The sequence below is a fragment of the Staurois parvus genome, unplaced genomic scaffold (genome assembly GCF_062004578.1).
Source record: "Staurois parvus isolate SC_StPar_1 unplaced genomic scaffold, SC_StPar_1.0 ptg000721l, whole genome shotgun sequence".
In the NCBI taxonomy this organism is placed as follows: Eukaryota; Metazoa; Chordata; class Amphibia; order Anura; family Ranidae; genus Staurois; species Staurois parvus.
In genome coordinates this window covers 735,430-762,727 of record NW_028318517.1, presented here as the reverse complement: position 1 = coordinate 762,727, position 27,298 = coordinate 735,430, and the positions used below count along the sequence as shown (strand labels likewise).

Here is a 27,298-nt window from a genome sequence, read left to right as displayed (position 1 = left end):
CGCCCGCTGCTCTGCCTGGGGGTCCGGCGCCCGCAGCCCCGCCTGGGGGCCTGAGACCTGTCGCTCCGCCTGAGGGCTTGAGACCTGTCGCTCCACCTGGGGGTCCGGCGCCCGCCGCTCCGCCTGAGGGCCCGAGACCTGTCGCTCCGCCTGGGGGTCCGGCGCACGCCGCTCCGCCTGAGGGCCCGAGACCTGTCGCTCCGCCTGGGGGTCCGGCGCCCGCCGCTCCGCCTGAGGGCCCGAGACCTGTCGCCCCGCCTGGGGGCCCGATGCCTGTCGCCCCGCCTGGGTGCCCGATGCCTGTCGCCCCGCTTGGGGGCCGATGCCTGTTGCCCCGCCTGGGGGCCCGATGCCTATCTCCCCGCCTGGGGGCCCGATGCCTGTCGCCCCGCCTGGGGGCCCGACGCCTGTCGCCCCGCCTGGGGACCCGATGCCGGTCGCCCCGCCCGGGGGCCCGGTGCCTATTGCCCCGCCCGGGGGCCCGGTGCCTGCTGCTCCGCCCGGGGGCCCGGTGCCTGCGGCTCCGCCCGGGGGCCCGCTGCCTGCTGCTCCGCCTGGTGGCCCGCTGCCTGCTGCTCCGCCCGGGGGCCCGGTGCCTGCGGCTCCGCCCGGGGGCCCGCTGCCTGCTGCTCCGCCTGGTGGCCCGCTGCCTGCTGCTCCGCCTGAGGGCCCGGTGCCTGCTGCTCCGCCTGGGGGCCCGGTGCCTGCTGCTCCGCCTGGTGGCCCGCTGCCTGCTGCTTCGCCTGGTAATCCGATGTGCCTCTGCCCGGAGTCCGGCCCGATGTGCCTCTGCCCAGAGTCCTGCCCGATGTGCCTCTGCCCGGAGTCCTGCCCGATGTGCCTCTGCCCGGAGTCCTGCCCGATGTGCCTCTGCCTGGAGACCAGCCCGATGTGCCTCTGCCCGGAGTCCAGCCCGATGTGCCTCTGCCCGGAGTCCAGCCCGATGTGCCTCTGCCCGGAGTCCAGCCCGATGTGCCTCTGCCCGATGTGCCTCTGCCCGGTGTGCCTCTGCCCGATGTGCCTCTGCCCGGTGTGCCTCTGCCCGAGGTGCCTCTGCCCGGAGTCCTGCCCGAGGTGCCTCTGCCCGGAGTCCTGCCCGAGGTGCCTCTGCCCGGAGTCCTGCCCGAGGTGCCTCTGCCCGGAGTCCAGCCCGGTGTGCCTCTGCCCGGTGTGCCTCTGCCCGATGTGCCTCTGCCCGGAGTCCAGCCCGATGTGCCTCTGCCCGGTGTGCCGCTGCCCGGAGTCCTGCCCGGTGTGCCAGTCTTTGATATCCCGCCAGTTACCAGACCCGGGCGGTGGAACATTTTGCCCAGCTAGGACTGTTTGGAGCGTCCTGAGGCCGCTCCTTGAGGGGGGGGTACTGTCAGGAATGGACTGGCCAGCAATAGTGGGACTCAGCTGCCTTATGAGCTGCAGTACCAGGGCTGGCCAGCGGGTGCTCCCAGCAATCAGAGACTCAACCTTGCAGCCAGTCAAACACCTGGAACTAATTATACTGGTGTATTTAAGGGACATTCAGACCTGCAGACTCTGCCTTGGTGTTGTGTTTTTTCCTGGGCCCTGTATCTTGTTCCTGCATCCTGCTCCTGTTCCTGTCCCTGTCTTGTTGCTGACCCGGCTTGATTCTGACCTCTGCTGACTTCTCCTGTTCTGATCCCTGGCTTGTGACCCCGAACACTCTCTGCCTGACCCCCTGTACCTACCTGCCTGTTAGTTGCTGTACCCTGCTCGTGACCTGACTATTCTCCGCTTACTCCCCCTGTACCACGCTGCCCGCACGATATTGACCCGGCCTGCCTGACGACACTTGCACTGTATGCACTGTTATCTGTGGGTGGTTGGTTTGGTTCGTTTGCACTGTGTTATGTTTTAGTATTGCACTGCGTTTATGTTTGTATTGTTAGTGTTAATAAATTGTTTATAACTTATCTGAAGTCTGCGTTTCCCTGCGTCAGTCACACACCTCTGGTCATACACTGGAGCTCTGACAATAGGATTTGGAGCCCCGAGCTCTTTATCTCTGAATGTCTCCACATATTTGTAGTGTATTTGTGATGATTTCTGTGCACACACAATAGGACAGCGCTGTGACACATAATGCTCTTCTAGATGACAGGGAATCCTTCCCTTTGTTACAGCAGCAGTCCGCTAGAAGGTTTTTGTAGGTTTGGAGTTGTTACACATAGCGCGGGTTTTATCCATTTATAGTGATGACATCATTGCCCAAATCTGGGGGTCACCAGCCATTTCCACCCTTTACTCCCAGCTGGGGGGCTTTGTATCCATATACCAGATGTTCTACATGACTAAATCTGCAATCAATGTTACTGCAAAATCAAAGGGGCCAAAACCCCTCCCCCGAGGAGTCATATATTTCTGTCCCCCTTGGTGGGAGTAGAGGTGACCCCTCTATAAGGATCTACAGTCCATACACACCCAGCACAAGGCCGGGGTCACACTACCAGACGCTTCTCGGGGCTGCAGTTCCTCTGAGCTCCACAAGGTGGAGATCTCACTTCTACCCAGACAGGAAGTCTCTATGGAAGACAGGAAGTGATGTCATGTATAGACAGGAAGTGATGTCAGGTACAGACAGGAAGTTCTATGAATGAGGAAGCAGAGAGTCGACATTCCTGGATCTGGCAGCAGAGGAGGTAATACGTAGATGAACCCCTTCAGGGGGAGGAGTTGATGATAATATATTTGCCCCCAAAGCTGGCCTACATGGTTCAGTTTTATCGTTCAGCCAGCGGGATGACCATAAAAACTGAAGTGATTCCCCCATCCACACATTGGAGGTGGATGGGGGAATCCTCCCCGCTGCACTCTTGTATTCTGACAATGGGGGGACTCCTCCGCTCTCAGAATACACAGATCAGCACTGAAGCTATTGGCTGCAGCCGCTGGGGGAGTGGCTTTTATCCGGAAGTGGCCACACATGGATGGAAATGTGAGCGATCCCTGCTGAACCAGCTGAATTTCCATGGATCTATGGTCACCTTCAGTGACTTCCTCCCCTCCCCCTCATCTCCTTCATGATGGAAGTCATGCTGAGATCATCTCCCATTGGCTGAGCAATATTCTCATTTGTCTCTCAGCTCCTTCTTGCTATTCCTTGTCCTGCCTGTTGTTTCCTTGGATTGATTTTCTGTGTAGTGACCCCGGCTTGGTCTCTTGGATGCGCTCGTCTGTTGCTTGCCCTGACCTTTCTCCTGATTCCTGGATCTCCTCCTCATCTCTCCTCCATATCCTCTTACACAGCTTTTCTCCACACCTGCAGTGACCCTGGGGGGAGGAAACTTGGCACCAGCACGCCGCCAAATCCATCCCCACCATTAGGGGCTCCGTTCCTCCGCACGTCACCTGATCACATGACAGCTTACTTCCACAGATTCCGGACAGATTTCTGGATGGTAAAGGTCAAAGTTCACTCTTCAGTTTAGGAGAGGTAGGACGCACCCAGGAACAAGGATTTGATTTATATGGAAGCCTCATATAGAGGACCCCTCAAATCTCCATCTAAAGTCTATATGTCCTATGACATCACATTGACCTCACAGCTCCTCCTCCCAATGTCCTCCATCCAGAGTAAGAGAATCCTATGACATCACACTGACCTCACAGCTCCTCCCCCAATGTCCCTCCATCTGATTTTTTTCTGATGCTCTTAGGATGTGGAGGTCCCTTGGTATCCTCACATGTAAAGTGGGACTGTTGGTCCTGCGTTGTATGTAATGACATCAGAATGCTGCAACAAGCCTATACCCTGCGTAGTGTGGGGGTCCTGTGGGGGGGAATTATACCTCAGCCTGAAGTGGGGCTTTAATAAAATGGAGACCTGAATGGAGAGGTGAGGAGGATTCTGGGAATATCATTTGATGTGACTCTTTGTGTTCAGATGTAGAGTTTTCCTCCTGTGAAGTCTGGAGATCATATGACATCACATTGCCTCCACCTCCCTCCCTGATAGAAGAGAGAAAGAAGAAGAAGATTCTAGAAGTCACCAGAGAGATCACTGAGCTGCTGACAGGAGAGGTGAGCGGTGCCGGGAATTCTGGGACATTCTCCAGTAACAGACAAGGGATGTGTCTGGATGGTGACTGTATCATTGTGTGTGTCAGGTTCCTATAAGGTGTCAGGGTGTCACTGTCTATTTCTCCATGGAGGAGTGGGAGTATTTAGAAGGACACAAGGATCTCTACAAGGACGTCATGATGGACAATCAGCCGCCCCTCACATCACCGGGTAAGAGGAGACTTTATTGTAAAGGAGAGAGCAGTACGGAGGATCCACCTAGATCCCCCATCATCTGATAAACACATAGAAACAATGGATTCAGTCAGTGTGTGTGTTTCCTACAGATGGATCCAGTCATGGGAACCCACCAGAGAGATGTCCCCGTCCTCTGTATTCCCGGGATTCCACACAGGAAGGTCACACCATCCCTCACCATCATCAGGTAGATGAGGAACAATCACTGATAGTACCATTAGGATCTGTACATTATCTGCATTGTTACCATTGATGTCATTTTTATTATATCTTCAGAGTGGAAACCTGAGAGATCCTAAAGTTGAGGTTAAAGAAGAGATAAAAGAGGAGGAGGATGAGGATGGGGGGATGGAGGAGTCAGAGATTCCAGAAGAACACAAAGATCTGTACCAGGACACCATGGGGGAGTCATCAAGCTACAGGAACCCACCAGAGAGATGTCCCCGTCCTCTGTATTCCTGGGATTCCACACAGGAAGGTCACACCATCCCTCACCATCATCAGGTAGATGATGACAATTATTGGTAGTTGTGATTTATACACAGCATGTTTGTTACAATGAATGTTTTATTATATCTTTCAGAGTGGAATCCTCGGGGATGATAATATTGATGTTAAAGAAGAGTATAAAGAGGAGGATGAGGAGTATGGAGTGATGGAGGAGTTTTCAGAAGGACACAAGGAGATGATGGAGCCACCTAATACCAGGAACCCACCAGAGAGATGTCCCCGTCCTCTGTATTCCCGGGATTCAACACAGGAAGGTCACACCATCCCTCACCATTACAAGGTTGGTGGGGCGGAGAGCATGGACTTGGGACAATATATGGATTTTTTATGTGACCTTATATTTTACAGATGACCTCTTCTATCATTTCCTTGGTTTAGGGTGAAGATCTGATAGATATAGAATTTGAGGTGAAAGCAGAAGAAGAAGAGGCGTATGTGAGGGATGATCAGCAGTCTATGGAGGAGGATGGAATAACGGGGACATTTATAGAGGAGGACACTCCTACAGAGATCAGCACAGGTGGGTCATGAACACTAAATCCATTCCTCCACCCATACTTGTCATGCTTCCCTTCACATTGATCCAGCACCGGGTTTTGCCTCCTGTCCGTGTTGCTCGGGTTCCTGCCTATCCCCCCTGAACCTAGGTATTATCAAGTCTTTGCACCTGTGTATTAGTGTTCCAGCAACGTGTCTTCATGTGGAAGCCGGACCCCTCTGGTTCCTGTGGTGTTCACTGCTGCTTGAGTATTCCCACATTCTGTGTGCTGTTGGATCCTGTCTTTGTTCTCTGTGTTTTCCCTCTGGCTGTGCAGTTATATTCCCTTTGGTTTCTGTCCGTGGATCCCCTCATTTCCTGTTGCTGTGTGTCCTTCTCAGCATTGTTTCCTGTTGTTTGCCTGCAGCCCTTTCCATCTTGCTGAGTCTCTCTGCACCATTGCTCAGCATCCCTCCCTCTCCTGCACTTTACACGTGTTCCCTGCATCCTCTCCCCCGGAGCCCCTTCCTAGGTTGCTGCAGTAGGTGACCTTGGTTCCTGGTATCCTGTGTGCACCGCGTGTCCTTCCAGCATGCTATTTGGTTGCACTGTGCCTGCACGGGTGTGTTAGAGAGCCGCAACCTGGGGGCTGCCATGCAGCACAACATCCACCCCTCCAGTGGCTCTGGTGAAGACCGGATGGCCCCTTAGATCCTGCGACTCTTGTGTGCGGTCACACTGCTCCTGTATATGTGAGGACCGGTACCCAGCTACACCTGTTTAGTTGTTTCCACTGGTCCACTATAGATCCTGAGTTTACAGTCCCAGGTGGTCTTCTCCTCTGATCGTGACAATACTGCTCTCTGATTGGTCCAGAGTAGAGTAACCACTGCAATATCAGCACATGGGACACAATTTATGTATCTAGACTGGAATTATATCGATTCTGGGGTTCAGCGGGCAGCAAAGTGTTCATCTTCTTCATAGGTGTTGCTCTACCTAGGCACTTGGGGCATGTGTCTTGGGGTTCTTACCAATGGCCGGATCTAGCAAGATCTGTGGTCTGCTGGCTGTGCCGGGTGGAGGGATATGTCTGTATAGTCTCAGACCCAAGTCACTGAGTGCAGTCTCAGGAGATGGGAGGCAGCGGTGTGGGATCTCTGCAACTTGTCTACAGTAAACATTTAAACTTCCTCTAAATACCCATAATTTGAGTCCTGACCCTTATACTGTATATTATATAGTATATTGCATGTTACATATACCTGACCCCTGCACTATATACTCTATGTTGTACATTGCATACTCCTGACCCCTGCACTATATACTCTATGTTGTACATTACATACTCCTGACCCCTGCACTATATACTCTATGTTGTACATTACATACTCCTGACCCCTGCACTATATACTCTATGTTGTACATTACATACTCCTGACCCCTGCACTATATACTCTATGTTGTACATTACATACTCCTGACCCCTGCACTATATACTCTATGTTGTACATTACATACTCCTGATCCCTGCACTATATACTCTGTTGTACATTACATACTCCTGATCCCTGCACTATATACTCTATGTTGTACATTACATACTCCTGACCCCGGCACTATATACTCTATGTTGTACATTACATACTCCTGACCCCTGCACTATATACTCTATGTTGTACATTACATACTCCTGACACCTGCACTATATACTCTATGTTGTACATTACATACTCCTGACCCCTGCACTATATACTCTGTTGTACATTACATACTCCTGACCCCTGCACTATATACTCTATGTTGTACATTACATACTCCTGACTTCTGCTCCCCCTCCCCCCACTGCTATATATACACATAATATGGATTCTCTTTTGTTACACCCATTTCCTACCAGCTGGACATTTTATATCGGATGATGTGATTGGAGCACAGACTTTTACATGGTGATAATAATGTGATAACATCCTCCAACTTTGGACCCTTAAACAGAAAGTGATAATGAGGGAGGAGTCAATACCCCAATGATGGTGGTCTTCAGGATCAGTCCAGTCTTCATCTTGGTTGTTCTCCCCCCATCCTCACTCTCTGACCTCTGGTGGGGCTCAGCCCCGCTGTTCTTCATGACTAAATCATGGACTAACTAAGGATGTGCAGTACTTCTTGTGTTGGGAAGATGGCGATGAGTGATAGAGGGGGTGGGGACCCTCGTCCTATAATCCCCCCATCACTGTCCCTCCTATAAAAGACAGTTCTGGTTGTTTCCTCACTCTCTGACTACGGTCCATGAATAAAGAAATGACCTGGTTGGAGATCAGAGGAGCCATTTCCTAGTTTCCTTGAGGGTGGAATTGTAAGCTCCTCAGAGACCAAGCTGCCTGATGTGGGCGGAGTCCTGGTTTGGGGGAACCAATCAGCTCCTGTCTAGTAATCCTCTTTGTCTTTGTATTTTAGTCCATGGCCGGGAGATGAGGAAAACCTCCGAGGATTGTCTCACTTTGTCTCCAGACTGGAAAGTAGAAGATGAGGACATCACACAGTATAGTCCAGGAGAAATCCCGGCTCCCTCCAATGTCCATCCGGCACCACCCATTATAGATGGACCATCGAATTCCTCATATCCCGAGAAACCTCAGACTGTGCGGGACCGGGCCGGCCTTCCAACAGGGAAGAGGTTCTCCTGTACTGAGTGCGGGAAATGTTTTTCAGATAAGTCTAATCTTTACAGACATAAGAAATTGCATACTGGGGACAAGCCACATTCCTGTCCTCTGTGTGGGAAACGTTTTTCACAGAAGCCCCATCTTTACATACATCAGAGATCTCACACGGGGGAGAAGCCTTATTCCTGTTCTGAGTGCGGGAAATGTTTTTCACAGATGTCCCATCTTTACACACATCAGAGATTGCACACGGGACAGAAGCCGTATTCCTGTCCTGAGTGCGGGAAATGTTTTTCAGGGCGATCCGGCCTTAACACACATCAGAGATTTCATACAGGGGAAAAGCCATATTCTTGTTCTGAGTGCGGGAAATGTTTTTTGCAGAAGTCCGATCTTTACAGACATCAGAGAACGCACACGGGGGAGAAGCCACATTTCTGTCCTGAGTGATGGAAATGTTCCTCACTGAAGTCCTCTCTTCCTGTACATCAGGGATCCCACACAACCCTGGAGGTGTATTAGTGCCTTGAGTGCGGGAAATGTCTTCTAGATGAATGTTGCTGGACATCCCAGCTCTCATGTGGGGAAGAAGCACACCCTGATATACACCTCAGATATACTCCATGGCTGATCTTCATCATGGAAGGAACAGTTGATAAGGAGATCAGAGGCCCCCAAAGACATGGATGAAGTGTGGGACCGGATTAACCATTGATAGCAGGAGAAGAATAAAAATGGAGTCATTACCTGTCATTGGCTGAGTACAGTTTTTTAACATTCTTTATTGAGTTTTCTAAAGAGATATACAAAGAAGCAATATGTCTGGGGTGAAAGAGGAGACGAGCACTTCATACTTCTTGCCATGACTTCTGAATAAAAGATAAATCACAGTAACCAATGAAATAATTATAATCTCTCCAATAAAGAAAGAGGAAGGAAGCTTCTGGCAGGAACTGACCTGGAGGTGTGACCGGGTGTGATACCTGATCAGAAAACATGGATGGACTCTCTCCTGAGACTTTGTTCCCAACTCCAATAAGTGAGAGGAGCAGAATGTCATAATGTTCCTCGATGTCATGATAAAGCCAAGGAAGTAAGGTTCGGCCATGAGTGCGCACAGACACATCAGGAGAGCAAAAGAATGACAACGTCATGAACCAGAAAACCAAGATATACACGGCCAGATGGGGAGCAAGTAACACCTGTTATGTATGCGTGTCCTCAATGCGTGTTCCATACACGGCTGTCTGATTTCTACAATGTAACCACCTTGACAAACCCATCCATAGAAGTAAAAGAAGACAACATAGAGGATTGCTCCAAGGATGTAAGTGTTGCTGCAATAAAAGTGTCCCATCTATTATGGAAATGTTTGACTGAGGCTTGGTTGTTGAGCTCCATGTCTACCTTCTCTCTGTAAATCAGAAGACGTAGATATTTTTTAGTGTCTGTGATGGTGGGGACAAGACGATAGTCCATTTCTTAGGAATAGCCCTGTGGGCCACCAGTAAACATATTAATATCCTCTGCAAGCTCCTGCGGGATTTGTGGATGTGGGTTTTCTCAGCTGAATGGAGAGTTGTAGCGGAGCCGAAGAGTAGAAGAACTGGGTCCATGAGGAGTGAGCAGCCACAAACTCCTCAGATGTAGGCTAACACTTGTTCCCAAAAGGTTGAGATGCGGGGCCATTCCTGAAATCGGTGGAAGAGAGAGGGCGGTGCTCACTATATAGTGGATTTGTGGAGAGTTCTTAGTGGATAGAAATGGGATGAAAGCCCTAAGGAAGAGCTTACATTGAGACTCTCTCCAGGATTCATTCACCACAAGCCTTTGCACTTTGTTCTATCCTTCCAGTATGTTGCCCACCAGGTTCTCCCCCGGTATGACCTTGCTCCAAGATTTCACAGATGTGGGATGTAGCAGTTTAGTAAAGAGAGAGTGTAAAGGTCGATAGATGTCAGATATGGAGTATTTCCATTCCTGTAGGAAGCGATCCAATATGGAAGTTTGAAAACATTGTTGCTTGGCTGGGCAGCACCAGTTTATACAACCTGAGAGGTGTAGGTAGTAGAGAGAGGGATGGCTTGGCAGGGCATAAGTTGATGCATTGGTTGGGAAAGATTTCAAAGTTCCTGATAGTTCAAATATGCGTCATACATGGAGGCAACGCAGGAGAGCCCCTTAGAACTCCAAATGTTGAAAGCCACATATTGAACAGCTTGTGGAAACATTTTATTGCCTCTTATGGGAAAATATTGGGAGACATGGGGTGACAGGCCCAATTTGCTCTGTATGTCCCTCCATGTAAGAATCAGATCCCGTATCAGAAGGTTGTGTTGAATACTTGTGGGGAACAATTGTATTTTGCAATGCAGGAGAGCAGCTAAGTCATATGGTTGCCCCACTGCCAACTCCAAAACATAATTGGTGTATGAGGAAGCCTGAAGTATCCAATCTGTCCCTATACACAATAAACAGACAAGGTCATACAATGGAATATTGGGAAAGTTTGCTCCATCCTTCTTTTTTTTTTTTTGCTCCCCCTGTTTAAGCAGTAACAGAATTGTTTGAAGAGAGTACAATAGGTGAGCAAAGCTCACCATTTTGAACAGGTGGCATCCCCCAAAAAGTGATAGGAGAAGGTACATCCATGTTTCCATCTCATTTCCTATTTTAGATATCAGTGGAGGGTAGTAATGATAGACCGAGGATGGATCCTTCCCTATCGTAATGCCTGAATATGTGATCTGAACATTTGCTACGTGGAAGAGAGACTGCTGGGCCCAGGGAAGGGTGTTGGTTCGACATAAGGAAAGTATTCCACTCTTAGCAGAATTGATTGGAAGGCCAGAGCACTGTAGGCAGCTTGTGAAGACCTGATGGAGAATGTGAATATCTGCCACAGGATCCGCCATAAAAAATAAGAATATCATCGGCAAATAGGACTACACAGAGTTCTTCTTGACCTGTCTGAATCCCATGTAGCGGTTCTCTGGAGGAAAGGTAACGGGAGAAAGGTTCCAGGGCAAGGTTGAAAAGAAGAGGTGAAGGGGGGGGCAACCCTGGTGAGTACCCTTCATGCAGCAATATTTCACCTGATATGAGACCTGCAGCTACCACCCTGGGTGAAGGTGCAGAATCCATACTGCTGAAAAGCCCATCAGAAGAACCAGAGCAAGCCAATGATAGCTGACATTATCCAAGGCTTTTCCAGCATCCAATGTAATAATAGCTCGATCCTCAGATGGGTGTACCTTGCCTTGTTCCAGCACTGCAATAACTTTCTGAATGTTGGAAGCCACTGGTCTACCATTAATAAAGCCAGCCTGGGCAGTATGGATAAGGGAGGGTAATATTGCAGCCAAGATGGATGCTACTATTTCAGAGGGTATTTTAGTGTCCACATTTAGGATGGATATGGGTTGGTATGACCTCAGTTCAGTTGGGTCCTTGCCCTTATTAGAAATCAATTTTATATAGTCTTGGTGACCCATTGGAAGGTATGGGCCCCCTCCCAAACCTTGTTATATACTGTCAGTAGCTGAGGGATGAAGAGAGTCCATCATCTTATAAAATGCTGGTGTGTAGCCATCAGGACCAGGTGATTTCCCACTAGGTAAGCCTTTAATCACCTCAGACTCTTCCTTTAATAAAATAGGGACATTTACAGATTACAGGTGGGAGGGGCCAATAGTGAGTAAATGAAGTGAGTCTAGGAATTTTGTGGTCACCTCAAGGTCTTGGATCTAGATATAGAGTGGCACAAATATCTTCCAGTATTTTATTGGTTTCTTCTGGGGAGGAGACAAGGGTAGCAGAAGTATCCTTTAGGGAGGCTACATGAGTTGGTTGGAAAGACCCTTTGCTTACCCACCTTATCACCATATTTACACAATTGTGAATCAGAATAGGAACAATTTATATGTTTGTAATTCTCTACCCAAAGATCAAAGAGGTGTTTGGCTTCATGCCAATGCTTTCTGTGCTCAGAGGTATTCTGCTTTGTCAATGTTTTATATGAGGAAACATCCTTCCCCTAATAAAAGGCTTGGCAGCTTCCCAGAACAAGTGTGGGTCACATTGATGGGATTCATTAGTGGTGGTGTACTCTAGCCAAGCATTCCTACCAGCGTGTATGAAGTCCACCTTACATGTCAGATAGGAAGGAAATCTCCAAATATTTGGGGGGCCTGTGGTTCGAGGGTCTGCCAAAGAAACAGAGGTGGGGCTATGGTCTGATATAATCAAGTCGTGTATGGCCGTATGATGGACATGAGGGAAAAGGGAAGTGCTGCAATAAAGATAGTCTAGCCTGGCAAATGTATTGTGAGAATATGAAGTAAACTCCCTGTCTGTGGGGTCCGCCAGTCACCAGGGGTCTAATAATCCTCTGGCAGAAATCAACTGTGCTAATGAGAAGAGCCAGTAGACACCTTTGCATGGGTGGACCTTGTGTTGACCTGTCCTCTCTATCATTTACTACTGTGTTAGTCTCCTCCATCTATCTGATGTATACTGGGATTATGAAATATCTAATTAGCTGCAGCATTACAGAAGGGTCTGCCAGGGAGTTGGGGGCATAGACATTGGTGAGTTGGAGATCCTTATTGGAGATCTGCAAGACCACGGCAGCCATACGTCCCATATCATCGTTGCACTCAGAGATGAATTCTAATGCCAGGTTTTTGTGGATTACAATGAGCACCCTTGCCTTCCATCCTACTACTGCTGGACCTAGCGCCTGACCCACCCACAACCTTTCCATTCTATGAAAGTCTGCTGCTTGTAAGTGTGTCTCCTGCCGGAGTGCCGGACCCGTTCACAACCACTTCAAGTGCCTCAGCATTTGTAATTGTTTAGCAGGGGAGCGTAGCTGCATATGATGAGCTGTAGAAAGGGATATGGCTCCTATCATTACTTTCACAAGCTTCAGGCGGTGAAGTGAACAGGAAAAAACACAAAGTAATCATTATTAAACAACAAAACTGAACATAAAAACTGTAACCTTTTTTCCATATGAGTACTCCATACCTGTGCTTAGCAAATCTGCTGACCTGATGGAATCATATTTAACTTGGTATAGCTTCCTCCCACTGAGAAAGATAGGATACAGACAATGTGACCATGTGACAGCAGGAAGGTAAATACTTGGCTCAAAAATATGAAAGGAAGACTGTAATCCGAGTCTGGCATGAAGTCAATGAAACTCATGGGATATGGATCTGATCAGGTAAGTAGCAGAGGGGGTTGTTCATCACTTTCAGCTGCTTTGGTGGTAATGACATTAACAACAGGTGCACTAGATGGGCAACAAGGAGACGACCCACAAAACAGGAATGGTTTTACAGGTGGAGGTCACTGACATTTTTTCCCTACTCCTCTTTTCTGTTTTTCACTAGTTTGGCATTTGGCTCGGGTCAGTGTCACTACTGGTAGCATGAGGCCATACCTGGATCCTACAGAGGTTGTACAGGCATTCCAACTCTTCCAGGATGGCACATCAATACATGGCATTGCCAGAAGGTTTGCTGTGTCTCCCAGCACAGTCTCAAGAGCATGGAGGAGATTCCAGGAGACAGGCAGTTACTCTAGGAGAGCTGGACAGGGACGTAGAAGGTCCTTAACCCATCAGCAGCACTGATATCTGCTCCTTTGTGCAAGGAGGAACAGGATGAGCCCTGCCAGAGCCCTACAGAATGACCTCCAGCAGGCCACTGGTGTGAATGTCTGACCAAACAATTAGAAACAGACTTCATGAGGGTGGCCTGAAGGCCAGACATTCCCTTGTGGGCCCTGTGCTCACTGCCCAGCACCAAAATGCATATGAAGGACAGGACATTCTGGGTAGTCTGTCTCTCTCTGATATGAAGGATGGGACATTCTGGGTAGTCTGTCTCGGTCTCTGATATGAAGGACGGAACATTCTGGGTAGTCTGTCTCTCTCTGATATGAAGGATGGGACATTCTGGGTAGTCTGTCTCGGTCTCTGATATGAAGGACGGGAAATTCTGGGTAGTCTGTCTCTCTCTGATATGAAGGACGGGACATTATAAGTAGTATATCTCTGTCTGATATGAAGGATGGGACATTCTGGGTAGTCTGTCTCTCTCTGATATGAAGGATAGGACATTCTGGGTAGTCTGTCTCTCTCTGATATGAAGGACAGGATGTTCTGGGTAGTCTGTCTCGTTCTCTGATATGAAAGACGAGAAATTCTGGGTAGTCTGTCTCTGTCTCTGATATGAAGGACGGGACATTCTGGGTAGTCTGTCTCTGTCTCTGATATGAAGGATGGGAGATTCTGGGCAGTTTGTCTCTGTCTCTGATATGACGGAGGGGACACTCTGGGTAGTCTGTCTCATTCTCTGATATGAAGGATGGGACATTCTGGGTAGCCTGTCTTGGTCTCTGATATGAAGGAGGGGACACTCTGGGTAGTCTGTCTCTCTCTGATATGAAGGACGGGACATTATAAGTAGTATATCTCTGTCTGATATGAAGGATGGGACATTCTGGGTAGTCTGTCTTGGTCTCTGATATGACGGAGGGGACACTCTGGGTAGTCTGTCTCTCTCTGATATGAAGGACGGGACATTATAAGTAGTATATCTCTGTCTGATATGAAGGATGGGACATTCTGGGTAGTCCGTCTCGTTCTCTGATATGAAAGACGAGAAATTCTGGGTAGTCTGTCTCTGTCTCTGATATGAAGGACGGGACATTCTGGGTAGTCTGTCTCTGTCTCTGATATGAAGGATGGGAGATTCTGGGCAGTTTGTCTCTGTCTCTGATATGACGGAGGGGACACTCTGGGTAGTCTGTCTCGTTCTCTGATATGAAGGATGGGACTTTCTGGGTAGTCTGTCTCATTCTCTGATATGAAGGACGGGACATTCTAGGTAGTCTGTCTCATTCTCTGATATGAAGGACGGGACATTCTGGGTAGGCTGTCTCGTTCTCTGATATGAAGGATGGGACTTTCTGGGTAGTCTGTCTCGTTCTCTGATATGAAGGATGGGACTTTCTGGGTAGTCTGTCTCATTCTCTGATATGAAGGACGGGACATTCTAGGTAGTCTGTCTCTCTCTGATATGAAGGATGGGACATTCTGGGTAGTCTGTCTCGTTCTCTGATATGAAGGATGGGACTTTCTGGGTAGTCTGTCTCGTTCTCTGATATGAAGGATGGGACTTTCTGGGTAGTCTGTCTCATTCTCTGATATGAAGGACGGGACATTCTGGGTAGGCTGTCTCGTTCTCTGATATGAAGGATGGGACTTTCTGGGTAGTCTGTCTCGTTCTCTGATATGAAGGATGGGACTTTCTGGGTAGTCTGTCTCATTCTCTGATATGAAGGACGGGACATTCTAGGTAGTCTGTCTCATTCTCTGATATGAAGGACGGGACATTCTGGGTAGGCTGTCTCGTTCTCTGATATGAAGGATGGGACTTTCTGGGTAGTCTGTCTCGTTCTCTGATATGAAGGATGGGACTTTCTGGGTAGTCTGTCTCATTCTCTGATATGAAGGACGGGACATTCTAGGTAGTCTGTCTCTCTCTGATATGAAGGACGGGACATTCTGGGTAGTCTCTCTCTCTCTGATATGAAGTATGGTACATTCTGGGTAGTCTGTCTCTCTCTGATATGAAGGTGTCAGGAATGGACTGGCCAGCAATGGTGGGACTCACCTGCCTTATGAGCTGCAGTACCAGGGCTGGCCAGCGGGTGCTCCCAGCAATCAGAAACTCAACCTTGCAGCCAGTCAAACACCTGGAACTGATTATACTGGTGTATTTAAGGGATGGCCAGACCTGCAGACTCGGCCTTGGTGTGTGTTTTCCTGGGCCCTGTATCCTGTTCCTGCTCCCTGTTCCTGTCTGATTCGTTGCTGACCCTGCTCTGATCCCTGGCTTGTCTGACCATTCTCCTCTGCCTGACCCTCTGTACCATGCTGCCCGCTACCTGCTGAACCTGGCTTGTGACCCCGACCATTCTCCGCTTGCTCCCCCTGTACCTACCTGCCCAATTGATATTGACCCGGCCTGCCTGACGACGCTTGCATTATATGTACTGTCATCTGTGGGTGGTTGGTTTGGTTCGTTTGCACTGTGTTATGTTTTAGTATTGCACTGTGTTTATGTTTGTATTGTTAGTGTTAATAAATTATATTGTTTATAATATATCTGAAGTCTGCGTTTCCCTGCGTCAGTCACACACCTCTGGTCATACCCGGGAGCCCTGACAGAAGGAGGGACATTATGGGTAGTGTGTCAGATTTTAGAGGTCTCTGTTTTATTATGCATTTTGTTTTTATCTTATGTTCTGTGTCTTTAAGACTTTTCTATCTGTAGTAAAATATCTTTTTTAAACAGTTTGTTGCATAAGAGTTAGGTTTATTGTTTCTTACATTTTTTAGTTCTTTTTGAACTTCCCTGATATCTCTGTAAGGTAGATACAATGCAGGAATGGTTATTAGGGGACATTTCTCGGGGCTGCAGTTCATCTGAACTCCACAAGATGGTGATCTCATTTCTACTACCCAGACAGGACTTCTCTATGGAATATGAACAGGAAGTGATGTCAGGAACAGACAGGAAGTGATGTCAGGAACAGACAGGAAGTGATCTGGAATAAAGATAAGACGTTCCCTTTGGTCTGAAGGAGATCGGAGAGGTTGCTGGACGTGGCAGTAGAGGAGGTAATTATTATTATACAGGATTTATGGCGCCAACAGTTTGCTCAGCGCTTTACAATATAACGGGAGACAATACAACAACAATACAGATCAATACAAGAGGGTTAGGAGGGCCCTGATCCTGGGAGCTTATAATTTAAGAGGGAGGGGCTAGTGGTACAAAAGGTAGTAACTGTGGGGGATGGACTGGTTGGAAGAGTAGAAGATTCCAGTATTAGCTGAAGGCAGGATAGGCTTCCCTGAAGAGATAGGTTTTCAGAGATCACCTAAAAGTGAACAGAGTAGGCGATAGTCTGATAAATTGGAGTAGAGAGTTCCAGAGGATGGGGGAAGCTCTGGAGAAGTCCTGGAGACGAGCATGGAGGAGGAGACAAGGGAGCTAGAGAGTAGGAGGTCTTGCGAGGAGCGGAGAGGACGGTTTGGGTGATATTTAGAGACAAGATCGGTGATGTACTTTGGGGCAGAGTTATAAATGGCTTTATATGTTATTGTTAGTGTTTTGAATTTTATCCGTTGGGCAAAGGGAAGCCAGTGGAGGGATTGTCAGAGAGGTGTGGAGGACACTGAGTGGAGGCCAGTGGAGGGATTGGCAGAGGGGGGTGGAGGACACTGAGTGGACACCAGTGAAGGGATTGGCAGAGAGGGGTGGAGGACACTGAGTGGAGGCCAGTGGAGGGATTGGCAGAGAGGGATGGAGGACACTGAATGGAGGCCAGTGGAGGGATTGGCAGAGAGGGGTGGAGGACACTGAATGGAGGCCAGTGGAGGGATTGGCAGAGAGGGATGGAGGACACTGAATGGAGGCCAGTGGAGGGATTGGCAGAGAGGGGTGGAGGACACTGAATGGAGGCCAGTGGAGGGATTGGCAGAGAGGGGGGGAGGACACCGAGTGGAGGGATTGGCACAGAGGGGTAGAGGACACTGAGTAGAGGCCAGTGGAGGGATTGGCAGAGAGGGGTGGCAGATACACAACGGTTAGTAAGGTGGATGAGTCTGGCAGCAACATTCATGAAAGACTGAAGAGGGGATAGCCTGCGATGAGGTCGGCCAATGAGGAGGGAATTACAATAGTCAAGGCGAGATATAACAAGGGAGTGAATAAGTTGCTTAGTGGTTTCTGAGGTTAGGAACGGGCATATCTTGGAGATGTTGTGGAGGTAAAGTCTGCAAGATTTGGACAGTGATTGGATTTGGGACTGAAAGGACAGATGGGAGTCTAGGATTACACCTAGTACCCTGGCATGAGGGGAGGGACTGATGATTGTATTATTGATCTTGATGGAGAAGTTAGGGGAGGGGGCACGGGCTGGAGGGAAAACTAAGAGCTCAGTTTTGGAAAGATTGAGTTTGAGGAAGTGGAGTGACATCCATGCCGATATGTCACCTAGTAGGTTAGTAATGCGAGAGGAGACTGAAGGGGAGGGGTGAGGTGAGGAGACTGAAGGGGCGAGGTGAGGAGGAGACTGAAGGGGCGAGGTAAGGGGTAGAAAGATAGATTTGTGTGTAATCAGCATAGAGATGGTACTTAAAGCTGTGGGAGTTTATCAAGTGACCAAGGGAGGAGGTGTAGATGAAGAAGAGAAGGGGTCCAAGGACAGAGCCTTGAGGGACCCCTACAGAGAGAGGGAGTGAAGAGGAGGAGGCAGAGTTATCGGTAACACTGAAGGAGCTCTGCAATAGGTAGGAGGAGAACCAGGAGAGAGCAGAGTCTCGGAAGCCAAGAGAATGTAGTTTTTTGAGGAGGAGGGGGTCAAGTAGTAAGAGTACGGAGTAGTGGCCATTGGTTGGGATGAGTATGGAGTAGTGGCCATTAGCTGGGATGAGTACGGAGTAGTGGCCATCGGTTGGGATGAGTACGGAGTAGTGGCCATCGTTCGGGATGAGTACGGAGTAGTGGCCATCGTTTGGGATGAGTACCGAGTAGTGGCCATTGTTTGGGATGAGTACCGAGTAGTGGCCATCGTTTGGGATGAGTACCGAGTAGTGGCCATCGTTTGGGATGAGTACCGAGTAGTGGCCATCGTTTGGGATGAGTACCGAGTAGTGGCCATCGGTTGGGATGAGTGCGGAGTAGTGGCCATCGGTTGGGATGAGTGCTGAGTAGTGGCCATCGGTTGGGATGAGTGCGGAGTAGTGGCCATCGGTTGGGATGAGTGCGGAGTAGTGGCCATCGGTTGGGATGAGTGCGGAGTAGTGGCCATCCGTTGGGATGAGTGCGGAGTAGTGGCCATCGGCTGGGATGAGTGCGGAGTAGTGGCCATCGGCTGGGATGAGTGCGGAGTAGTGGCCATCGGCTGGGATGAGTGCGGAGTAGTGGCCATCGGCTGGGGTGAGTGCGGAGTAGTGGCCATCGGCTGGGGTGAGTGCGGAGTAGTGGCCATCGGCTGGGGTGAGTGCGGAGTAGTGGCCATCGGCTGGGGTGAGTGCGGAGTAGTGGCCATCGGTTGGGATCAGTACGAAGTAGTGGCCATTGGTTTTAGCAGACTGTAGATCATCAGTGAGTTTTAGTAGGGCAGTTTCAGTGGAGTATAGTGAGTGAAAGCCAGACTGTAAAGGGTGAAGAAGGTTGTTGTCGGTGAGGGAGGAGCTCAGGCGATTGTAGACTAAACGTTCTAGGAGTTTAGAGGTAAATGGCAGCAGGGAGATGGGTCTTAAGTTGTTCAGGTTGGTGGGGTCCAGGGAGGGCTTGTTAAGTATGGGAGTGATGTGTGCATGCTTTAGAGGGGAGGGGAAGGCACCAGTAGAGAGGGAGAGATTGAAGATGTGAGTGAGGGAGCATAGGATGGAAAAGAGGGTGACAGTAGTAGTTGTGAGGGGACAGAATCCAGGGGGCAGGTGCTGAGACGGGCTTATGAGAAAACCTTAGTGACCTCTTCAGTAGTAGCGAGGTCAGAAGAGGAAAGTGTGGAGGGAGGTTTAGTATAAGGTATGCTAAGTGGGATGGATGTCTGTGCAGTGGCGATGTCCCTACGAATTGCATCAATCTTGTTTTTGAAATGATTTGCAATCTCATGAGCAGTGAGTGAGGTACTGGGTGGAGGTGGAGAAAGTAGAGAGTTAAAAGTAGAGAAGAGAAAACGAGGACTGGATGACAAGGTATTGATGAGAGCGACAAAGTCGTCTTGTTTGGCAGCATGGAGGGAGGAATTGTATGTGAAGAAAGCAGATTTATATCGGGTGCATGCTTGCTGAGATTTGGTTTTATGCCACAATCACTCCAACAATCATTTCTGGTGTGGTCAGTCTGCCACGGATGTAATGGTCTGATGGGCTTGATGCTTCGTGTTGTTAGAGGAGCAAGTCAGTCTAATGTGGATGAGAGCAAACTGTTGTAGACAGCAGTGGCCAGGTCAGGGCAGGACAGGGGAGAGATTCTGTCATAGAGTTGGTCAGTTGCAGAGTGGAAAGGAGCCGGGTTCAAGTTGTGAAGGTTTCTGCGGGTAATTGTTGGCTGCTTGGAGGGATAGGTGTTTGAAGACGTGGAGACTGTGAAGGTGATGAGATTGTGATCAGAGAGAGGAAAGGGGGTGTTTGTGAGGTTGTAGGGAGTGCAAAGATGGAAGAAAACAAGGACTAATGTATTCCCATCAGAGTGAGTGGAGGACGGTATACATTGTGCTAATGCAAGAGATGAGGTTATGTAGAAGAGTTGGGATGTAGCCGGGTTGTTGACATTAATAGGGATGGTAGAATCTCTGAGAATGATAGTTTGTAGTTTAGAGGACAGAAAGTAGGGTGTCCAGGTGGAGAAATCATGAAGAAAGCGGGACACGGGTCCAGGAGGCCGATAGATCACTGCAATCCTCAGAGAAATGGGAGAAAACAGCCGGATGCAGTGAGTCTGGGAAGAAGAGAAGGATAGAGAGGGAGGGTTAGGGGGGACTTGAAAGGTGCTCAGTGGGGATAGAAGCAAACCAACCCCACCACCTTTCTGACCACTGGGTCTGGGTGAGTGGGTCCAGAGGAGGCCTCCATAGGGAAGTGCTGCGGGGGAAGCAGAATCTGCTGCTTGGAGCCAGGTTTCTGTAATTGCTAGTAGGTTAAGGGAGCCGGAGACAAAAAGGTCATGGACAGAGGTGAGATTATTACAGACAGAGCGGGCATTCCAGAGCGCACATGAAAAAGGGAGGGTGGTTTTTGTGAGCACGGGGACTGATATTAAATTGAGGGGATTGCAGCTATTCCTGGATGAAAGAGGATGCCTGGTGTGGGGGTGAATTACTGGAGGACCAGGGTTTGGGGAGATATCCCCAGAGGTTAGGAGAAGGAGGAGGGTGCCTGATGTGGGGGTGAAATACTGGAGGACCAGGGTTTGGGGAGATATCCCCAGAGGTTAGGAGAAGGAGGGTGCAGAAAGTAAGATGGGAGCGGGATGTACACGAGCGCACATGCCTTCCAGTCCTGGTGTTTGGGTCAGCAGGAGAGTGAAGTATCAGCAGGAGGTGATGAGAGCAGTAGTAGGGAGTTGGTAGCAGTGAGGGGGAGATGTACAAGTTCTGGGGTGGAGCAGAGGGGTGAGATTTTTGGAACACAGGAAAGTAATATGAGAAGGAGGCGTAGAGGGGAAATATGAAAGGCACATGGAGTGGGACTCAGACTTGTAGGAGATGTTTCCCGGGGTGTTTGCTTGCAGTCTGTCCAGCATGCAGGAGAGTTTCTTGTTGTATCTTCCTGCTGCTTTAGTTCAACTGCTTCTTAGCACTCCATCAACGCAGAACTCACTCAAAAGCAGCCACCCCATCAGTGATCTTCCCCCATCAGTGACTGTGCCCCCCATCAGTGATCTTCCCCCATCAGTGCCTGTGCCCCCCATCAGTGATCTTCCCCCATCAGTGACTGTGCCCCCCATCAGTGATCTTCCCCCATCAGTGCCTGTGCCCCCCATCAGTGATCTTCCATTAGCTGATCTAAATTTATAGGGAGATGGCCCAATGAGCACTCATCTCCACCCCAATTAGGAACTGATAAGGATCACATGAATAAGGGGGGATGATTCTCAAACACAGACCAGACACAGGCTACAGTCATAAAACGGTAATAAGATGTTATGTTCTATTTACACCCAGTAGCCCCCCGTCATGTCCGTCCTCTTCGTCCATAGTCATGTCCATCCTCTTTGTCTATAGTCCTGTTCGTCCTCTTCCTCCGTAGTCATGTCCGTCCTCTTCCTCCATAGTTACTATGATGTCTTTTATCTCCAGCAGATGATACACACATGTTGATGATACACATCAATATTTAGAAGGACACAAGGATCTCTACAAGGACGTCATGATGGACAATCAGCCGCCCCTCACATCACCGGGTAAGAGGAGACTTTATTGTAAAGGAGAGAGCAGTACGGAGGATCCACCTAGATCCCCCATCATCTGATAAACACATAGAAACAATGGATTCAGTCAGTGTGTGTGTTTCCTACAGATGGATCCAGTCATGGGAACCCACCAGAGAGATGTCCCCGTCCTCTGTATTCCCGGGATTCCACACAGGAAGGTCACACCATCCCTCACCATCATCAGGTAGATGAGGAACAATCACTGATAGTATCATTAGGATCTGTACATTATCTGCATTGTTACCATTGATGTCATTTTATTATATCTTTCAGAGTGGAATCCTCGGGGATGATAATATTGATGTTAAAGAAGAGTATAAAGAGGAGGATGAGGAGTATGGAGTGATGGAGGAGTTTTCAGAAGGACACAAGGATATGATGGAGCCACCTAATACCAGGAACCCACCAGAGAGATGTCCCCGTCCTCTGTATTCCCGGGATTCCACACAGGAAGGTCACACCATCCCTCACTATTACAAGGTGGGTGGGATGGAGCATCTAGAACATGGACTTGTGGAGACAATGTGTGGAGTTTTTTTTATGTGACCTTATATTTTACAGATGATATTTTCTCTCATTTCCTTGATTTAGAGTGGAGATCCAATCGATATAGAATTTGAGGTGAAAGCAGAAGAAGAAGAGGCGTATGTGAGGGATGATCAGCAGTCTATGGAGGAGGATGGAATAACGGGGACATTTATAGAGGAGGACACTCCTACAGAGATCAGCACAGGTGGGTCATGAACACTAAATCCATTCCTCCACCCATACTGCTCACTGATTGGTCCAGAGTAGGGCGGGGACTGGGTGATATCAGCCTGTAATCCCCTGGTCACTTTCCTGAGCTGTGTTCCCCGTCCTGTATTCCTGGATTTCTCTCGGATAATCTTCCTTCTCTGTGCTGCAGACACAATTTATGTATCTAGACTGGATTTATGGAGGTTCTGGGGTTCAGCTGGCAGCAAAATGTTGATTTTCACCATAGATGTCTATGAGTCCAGCAAGATCTCTGACAGAACATTTCTCCCAGGGTACCTTCTCTGTTATCTGCTGACTGTGCCGGGTGGAGGGATATGTCTGTAGTGTCTCAGCCCCAAGTCACTGAGTGCAGTCTCAGGAGATGGGAGGCAGCGGTGTGGGATCTCTGCAACTTGTCTACAGTAAACATTTAATCTTCCACTGATTACTGAATACCAATATTATGAGTTCTGACCCTTACACTGTATAATGTATATTGTACATTACATACTCCTGACCCCTGCACTATATACTCTGTTGTACATTACATCCTCCTGACCCCTGCACTATATACTCCATGTTGTACATTACATACTCCTGACCCCTGCACTATATACTCTATGTTGTACATTACATACTCCTGACCCCTGCACTATATACTCTATGTTGTACATTACATACTCCTGACCCCTGCACTATATACTCCATGTTGTACATTACATACTCCTGACCCTGCACTATATACTCTGTTGTACATTACATACTCCTGACCCCTGCACTATATACTCTATGTTGTACATTACATACTCCTGACCCCTGCACTATATACTCTATGTTGTACATTACATACTCCTGACCCCTGCACTATATACTCTATGTTGTACATTACATACTCCTGACCCCTGCACTATATACTCTATGTTGTACATTCCATAGTCCTGACCCCTGCACTATATACTCTATGTTGTACGTTACATACTCCTGACCCCTGCACTATATACTCTATGTTGTACATTACATCTTCCTGACCCCTGCACTATATACTCTATGTTGTACATTACATACTCCTGACCCCTGCACTATATCCTCTATGTTGTACATTACATACCCCTGACCCCTGCACTATATACTCTATGTTGTACATTACACACTCCTGACCCCTGCACTATATCCTCTATGTTGTACATTACATACTCCTGTCCCCTGCACTATATACTCTGTTGTACATTATATACTCCTGACCCCTGCATTATATACTATATGTTGTACATTACATACTCCTGACTTCTGCTCTCCCCCCTCCCCCCACTGCTATATATACACATAATATGGATTCTCTTTTGTTACACCCATTTCCTCCCAGCTGGACATTTTATATCGGATGATGTGATTGGAGCACAGACTTTTACATGGTGATAATAATGTGATAACATCCTCCAACTTTGGACCCTTAAACAGAAAGTGATAATGAGGGAGGAGTCAATACGCCAATGATGGTGGTCTTCAGGATCAGTCCAGTCTTCATCTTGGTTGTTCTCCCCCCATCCTCACTCTCTGACCTCTGGTGGGGCTCAGCCCCGCTGTTCTTCATGACTAAATCATGGACTAAATAAGGAAGTGCAGTACTTCTTGTGTTGGGAAGATGGCGATGAGTGATAGAGGGGGTGGGGACCCTCGTCCTATAATCCCCTCATCACTGTCCCTCCTATAAAAGACAGTTCTGGTTGTTTCCTCACTCTCTGACTAAGGTCCATGAATAAAGAAATGACCTGGTAGGAGATCAGAGGAGCCATTTCCTAGTTCCCTTGAGGGTGGAATTGTAAGCTCCTCAGAGACCAAGCTGCCTGATGTGGGCGGAGTCCTGGTTTGGGGGAACCAATCAACTCCTGTCTAGTAATCCTCTTTGTCTTTGTATTTTAGTCCATGGCCGGGAGATGAGGAAAACCTCCGAGGATTGTCTCACTTTGTCTCCAGACTGGAAAGTAGAAGATGAGGACATCACACAGTATAGTCCAGGAGAAAACCCGGCTCCCTCCAATGTCCATCCTGCACCACCCAGTGTAGATGGACCATCGGATTCCTTGTATCCTGAGGAACCTCAGACTGTGCGGGACCGGGCCAGCCTTCCAACAGGGAAGAGCTTCTCCTGTACTGAGTGCGGGAAAGGTTTCCAGTCTAAATCTGGTCTGAATGGGCATAAAAGATTTCATACAGGGGAGAAGCCGTATTCCTGTCCTGAGTGCGGGAAATGTTTTTCAGAGAAGGTCAGTCTTTCCACACATCAGAGATCTCACACAGGGGAGAAGCCGTATTCCTGTCCTGAGTGTGGGAAATGTTTTTCAGTGAAGTCCAATCTTTACACACATCAAAGATCTCACACAGGGGAGAAGCCGTATTCCTGTCCTGAGTGTGGGAAATGTTTTTCATTGAAGTCCAATCTTTACACACATCAGAGATCTCACACGGGAGAGAAGCCATATTCCTGTCCTGAGTGTGGGAAATGTTTTTCAGTTAAGTCCCATTTTAAAAGTCATCAGAGATCTCACACAGGGGAGAAGCTGTATTCTTGTTCTGAGTGCGGGAAATGGTTTTCACTGAAGTCCAAACTTGATTATCATCAGAGATCTCACACAGGGGAGAAGCCACATTTCTGTCCTGAGTGTGGGAAATGTTTTTCATTGAAGTCCAGTCTTTACATACATCAAAGATCTCACACAGGAGAGAAGCCGTATTCCTGCCCTGAGTGTGGGAAATGTTTTTCAGTGAAGTCCAGTCTTTACACACATCAGAGATCTCACACGGGAGAGAAGCCGTATTCCTGTCCTGAGTGTGGGAAATGTTTTTCAGTTAAGTCCTATTTTAATACACATCAGAGATCTCACACTGGGGAGAAGCCATATTCTTGTCCTGAGTGTGGGAAATGTTTTTCAGTGAAGTCCAGTCTTTACACACATCAGAGATCTCACACGGGAGAGAAGCCGTATTCCTGTCCTATGTGTGGGAAATGTTTTTCAGTTAAATCCCATATTAACAGACATCAGAGATCTCACACTGGGGAGAAGCCGTATTCTTGTCCTGAGTGCGGGAAATGTTTTTCACAGAAGTCCAGTGTTTACATACATCACAGATCTCACACAGGGGAGAAGCCACTTTCCGGTCCTGAGTGAGGGAAATGTTCCTCACTGAAGTCCTGTTTTCCTGTACATCAGGTATTATAACGGGGTAGACAGATCAGATGGGTCAATACTTATTGGGGGGTGGAATGGGGAAAGATGGGGGGAGGGCTATGGTAGATGATAAGAAGGTTCCCATGTTACAAACAACCAGTGCAATTGGTACCATTTTTGTATGCAAATAAAAAATACAAAAAATCCATGTGAACAAGGTGTCGGCGAATGAACAAGGTGTCGGTGAATGAACAAGGTGTCAGTGAATGAAAGTGTTTGTTCCCCAATGCCAGAAGTGTGCCCAGTACAATAGGTGAGTTGGAAGGTTTGGTGCATGAAGAGAACTAGGATTGAATTGGTATTGCTGAATCTTGGCTTCATTCCTCACATGACTGGACCATTCATATTCCTGGCTAGGTTCTCTTTCGGAGAGACGGGGGAAATAGGAAAGGTGGTGGTGTCTGTCTCTATGTGAGAAGTGATCTCAGAGCGAGTGTGAAAGAGGACCTAGTTGATGGAGAGTGTGATGAGGCTGAAGTATTATGGGTGGAGCTGCACATGGGGGGGCGGTACTACAAAGGTCATCATTGGAGTTTGTTATAGGCCTCCCAGTGTTAATGAGGAGGTGGAGACTCAGCTCCTCCCACAGATGGAAAGGGCTGCAAGGGCTGGGACAGTGATAATAATGGGGGATTGTAACTACCCGGAAATTGACTGGAGTAATGGTACTGCAGGAACAGTTAAAGGCCAAAAATGTATAAACCTACTACAGGACAATTTTATGGTCCAGTTCATAGAGGCCCCAACTAGGAATGATGCTCTGCTGGACCTGGTCATCTTCAACCATGCAGAGCTTATTATGAATGTCCATATAAAATAACATCTGGGTAGCAGTGACCATAACATGATTTCATTTATTGTTAGCTATAAACAGTAAGCACAGGAAAAATAAAAATGCTCAAATTTAAGAGAGCTAATTTTCCAAAGCTGAGAGCTGCTCTCCAAGACTTAGACTGGGAGGGAATATTGGCATCGATGAACACAACACAGAAATAGGAGTTCTTCAAAAAGACTGTATGTGACCACACTGCAAAATATATTCCCATGGGCAACAAGTATAAAAGGCTACAAATCCAACCTATGTGGCTTACGGCCAAAGTTACAAAAGCTATAGATAATAAGAAAAGAGCTTTTATTAAATATAACAATGAAGGAACGCGATCATCGTTTACACATTACAAAGAATAGAACAGAAGATGCAAAAAGGAAATAAAGGCACAAAAACTGAAAACAAACGACAGAAAGATATCAGGACGACCCCAAAACATTCCTCCAATATATGAATAGTAGAAAGGTCCGGTCCCAGCATGTAGGCCCTTTACAGAACCATCTAGAGGGGGGGGGGACAAAGAGAAGGACAATGTATGAAATCCCTTC

General features: G+C 48.2%; 1 protein-coding gene across 1 annotated transcript; it reads left to right on the top strand.

Annotated features, from left to right (window-relative positions):
- Window positions 1-7,721: 7,721 nt before the first annotated feature.
- On the top strand, window positions 7,722-26,078 carry LOC149445404 (uncharacterized). The gene is made up of 2 exons (XM_089653858.1): window positions 7,722-8,299; window positions 24,861-26,078. Exons 1-2 carry the CDS (start codon window positions 7,732-7,734, stop codon window positions 25,859-25,861), a joined length of 1,569 nt encoding a protein of 522 aa, XP_089509984.1. The 5' UTR covers window positions 7,722-7,731; the 3' UTR covers window positions 25,862-26,078.
- The last annotated feature ends 1,220 nt before the right edge of the window (window positions 26,079-27,298 follow it).